Below are 3,227 nucleotides of genomic sequence, written 5' to 3' on the forward strand. Positions count from 1 at the left end.
ATACTGGCGTCGCCGTCTTACAAAGCGATGAAGGAAGAAATTGAAGATGCACGCAATCTACGTGCGGATGCACGCAATCTACGTGCGGATGCACGCAATCTAATGGAACACGAGGTGGGTACGCTCCAAGACTGGAAGGACTTTGATCAGAAGAACATTGTCTCTGCTATTACAAGGACAACACTCCGGTCGGCCCTTGCCGCGGTGGAGGAGGCAACCGAAACGGCACGAAAGAAAGAGGAAGAAAGGAAACGGCGGGAAGAAGAAAGGGCAAAACGGATAGATGAAATTGCTAGCCAACCGTTGCCGGATGGCTTCTACGACTCTGTGTTAAACGCGAAATGCAGTCACGTCTTGGAGTTCTCCGAGGGCGAGGGGGATGCGATGGTGGTGCGAATGGAGGTGCGTGAGGGCCAACCACCGGCACAGTTGTGGGAGTACACGCAGTATGGCTTAACTCTTTTGCCGGTGGAAGATGCAGAGCAATTTATTCCACCGCGCCCCAGGCTGATGCTGCTCTCGTCCAAGCATGAATGGCCTTACTCACTGAGGCAGGGAGAGGACATTGCTGATTGCTACGTCAACCGTGAGGTGGATCGTGTGTGGAGGATCGTCCAGGGCGATCTAGAGGGAGAGTTTGGCACCGATGATCTGGAGTTGTTTAAAGTGAGGCGGCGTCTCGTGATCGGAACACCCGGCATCGGGAAATCTATGAACGCCGGCTCCTATCTTCTTCACAGGTTGCTGCAGTACGACATCGCGAAACTCCAAGTGGTGGTGTACTGCTTTGGGGGAGACTTGGCATTCGTGTTTGACAAAGAAAAGAAAACGGTGACAGCATGCAGCGGTGCAGGCAATGTAATCAACCATATGAATGCTTTGCTGTGGCAGCGTAAACTGAAGGGGTATGTTATCTACGACGTGGATGAAAAGGGTCATGGACCGTCGGGGGATTATCCACCCAAGTCATGGGGCATCACTGTGCTGTCCTCACCGAACGACGATAACTTCAAAGGATGGGAGAAGCAAAAGAAGGCCAAAAGGATCGTTATGAATTGCCCGGACGAGCTTGATGTGAAGGCGATGTGCGCCTGGAGGACGCGTGATAAGTCTGCAGCGGAGCAAGCTCAAAACTGGGAGATGGTCAAAAAACACATGGATCAAATTGGACCGATTCCACGATGCATTTTTAGTGGCGATGAAATCATAAACCGCTTGTCCCTGGTTGATATTGCCGTGGGTTCGATCAACGCTTCGAATGCTCATAATTACGTTCCAATTGGACAAGGGGAAATGGTGCCTGCGAATGACGCGTCTAGCAAGCTGGTGAAAGCTGCCCGAATGCGTAGACCTGGCAGGGCCGAAAGTTTTGCAAACCTACCGGTATGTCTTGACCTCGGACACAAAATACTCTCAAAGATGACAGAGGTACGTAAGCAGAATGATATTGTGTATCAATTATTGTGTTGTAGGGATCTCTTTTTGCCCGAATTTCTGGAAAAGTATGGTGTGCACGCATTCACGGACAGGGGCTTTGTGAATAATATAAAAGGGAGAATTAAGGAGCTGAAGCCACCAACAAGGCGCCCGGGACGGCCATGTGTGCTGCAATCGCACCCTGAAAAACACCCAGAAGTGTCAGTTGTATTGGAATTACTGAGCTGCAATCCCGCAAGGATTGATGTGAACTATGGGGTGTTGTACGTGCCGGACTCGCGAATCTTTCCGCTGATAGACGGCTTTTTCTTCGTGGACACACCGCGGAAGACGATGATTGGGCTGCAGGCGACTGTGGGGGGTGCGCATCACACCCAACCCAGCAAAGTGAGGCTGTTCATGGAGAGTATGGCAAAGTATTTTAATGACTGGGAAACTTTGGCCGCAGGCTTGTCGTGGGAGATTATTTACGTGCAGCATCGAGAGCGTGATCGAATAAAGAAGTGGCAGAAATGCGGGAATTCCACGAATGCGGGCAACAAGAAAGATGCGGCACAGATAAAAGAAGCAGAAGAAGCGGAAGAGGAAACCGAAGAAGACGAAGACGAAGACGAAGACGAAGCGGAGGTGAAAGCGGAAGAAAAAGACGAAGCGGATGAGAAGAAAGCGAAAAGGAAGGAGGAGAAAGAGGACAAGGAGATTGCAGACTGCTGGAAAGAAAATGTATATCAGTACCAGGTGGCGATATCAGCAGAAGATATCGGGCATACAAACAATGCCCAAAGTCAGCAACAACCAGCGAGACAAGGAAATGAACAAAATTAGCAGTTTGCGCTTTTCTGAAGAATATATATTTTCAGGTAATATTTTTTGAATGGTTGTTTATTTGTGTGAATAGGGAGGCAATAATTAGGGAATCACCCTGCTGTGCGCTAGGGAATGATCATTATGGCCAGTGATATCCCAGTAGCATCTTCTTGTTTGATTGGAAGAGTTTGCACCAGAAATGATTGCAGCTTGTGGGTGTGTGCCAACAACACATCATAAATAATCTCCTCTTTGTTTATTAGTTTACTGCCGTGTGTAGGGAGAGTTTGGGCAAAAAAAATGTATGCTTTTGAAGGCTGAAGTGAGTTTACCAGCAATGAAAGAAAGCAAACATGCTCTCCAGCATGCAGCCATCATGTGCGTTCGGATGCGGAGTGGATGACCGGCATCAGGGCACCGGCGTCTTGGGCGCGGCGTCGCGGCCCAGCGGCGGCGTTTGTTTGTTTGTGTTTGATTTTCCTTCCGGCACCGTTGCCGCCGTTTGAGTAGTTGCCGTGTGGGTGGCATACTCGCCCTGGACGACGGAGAAACTGTTGTTGTCGTGCATTTTCATCCCGGTCACACAGCGGCGTTGGCCACGTTGCGGGGCTGCATGTTATATATATATGTATATATAATCACAGTGCTGCGGAACCCCAAAGTTCCTCCGGGGCCATTTTGCGGGGGCCGGGTCGGCCCCTGCGTGTGCCGCGTGGGGGCGTCCATTGGAGGAGCGTGCGTCGGCGCCGCCCTGTGCGTGTGCGAATGCGCTGGGGCCCTCCGTCGCGGGACGCGCGTTTCCTCCGGGTGCGTTGCGGCGCCAGATGTGACGCAGCTGCAGGGCGCCACCCGCCGGCAGCAGACGGCATTGCTTCAGACGGAAAAGGAGTCACACACACACATTCTTCAGAGCCTGTTGGATCGCAGGGGGCCGCCGAGGAATCTTTGCCCGCCCAAGTCTCTCTCTTTTCCCCCTAGAGACC

The 3,227-nt window shown here is 51.5% G+C and overlaps 2 protein-coding genes across 2 annotated transcripts in view, besides 1 other annotated feature; both read left to right on the forward strand.

The window, feature by feature from the left end:
• Window positions 1–44, forward strand: part of Tco025E_08838 (retrotransposon hot spot (RHS) protein) — a gene marked incomplete at both ends in the record, with an annotated part of 549 nt that extends 505 nt beyond the window's left edge. The window contains one exon of the mRNA XM_029375674.1: window positions 1–44. This exon is cut by the window's left edge and continues 505 nt beyond it. Coding sequence (XP_029224213.1) covers window positions 1–44 — 44 coding nt within the window.
• Window positions 45–102: 58 nt separating this feature from the next.
• Tco025E_08839 (retrotransposon hot spot (RHS) protein) lies at window positions 103–2,262 on the forward strand (the record flags this gene model as incomplete). The annotated part of the gene is made up of 1 exon (XM_029375675.1): window positions 103–2,262. One exon carries the CDS (start codon window positions 103–105, stop codon window positions 2,260–2,262), a length of 2,160 nt encoding a protein of 719 aa, XP_029224214.1.
• Window positions 2,263–2,861: 599 nt separating this feature from the next.
• Window positions 2,862–2,881: a microsatellite.
• The last annotated feature ends 346 nt before the right edge of the window (window positions 2,882–3,227 follow it).

This window comes from Trypanosoma conorhini (genome assembly GCF_003719485.1).
Source record: "Trypanosoma conorhini strain 025E chromosome Unknown Tco_14.4_contig_00890, whole genome shotgun sequence".
Lineage (NCBI taxonomy): Eukaryota > Euglenozoa > Kinetoplastea > Trypanosomatida > Trypanosomatidae > Trypanosoma > Trypanosoma conorhini.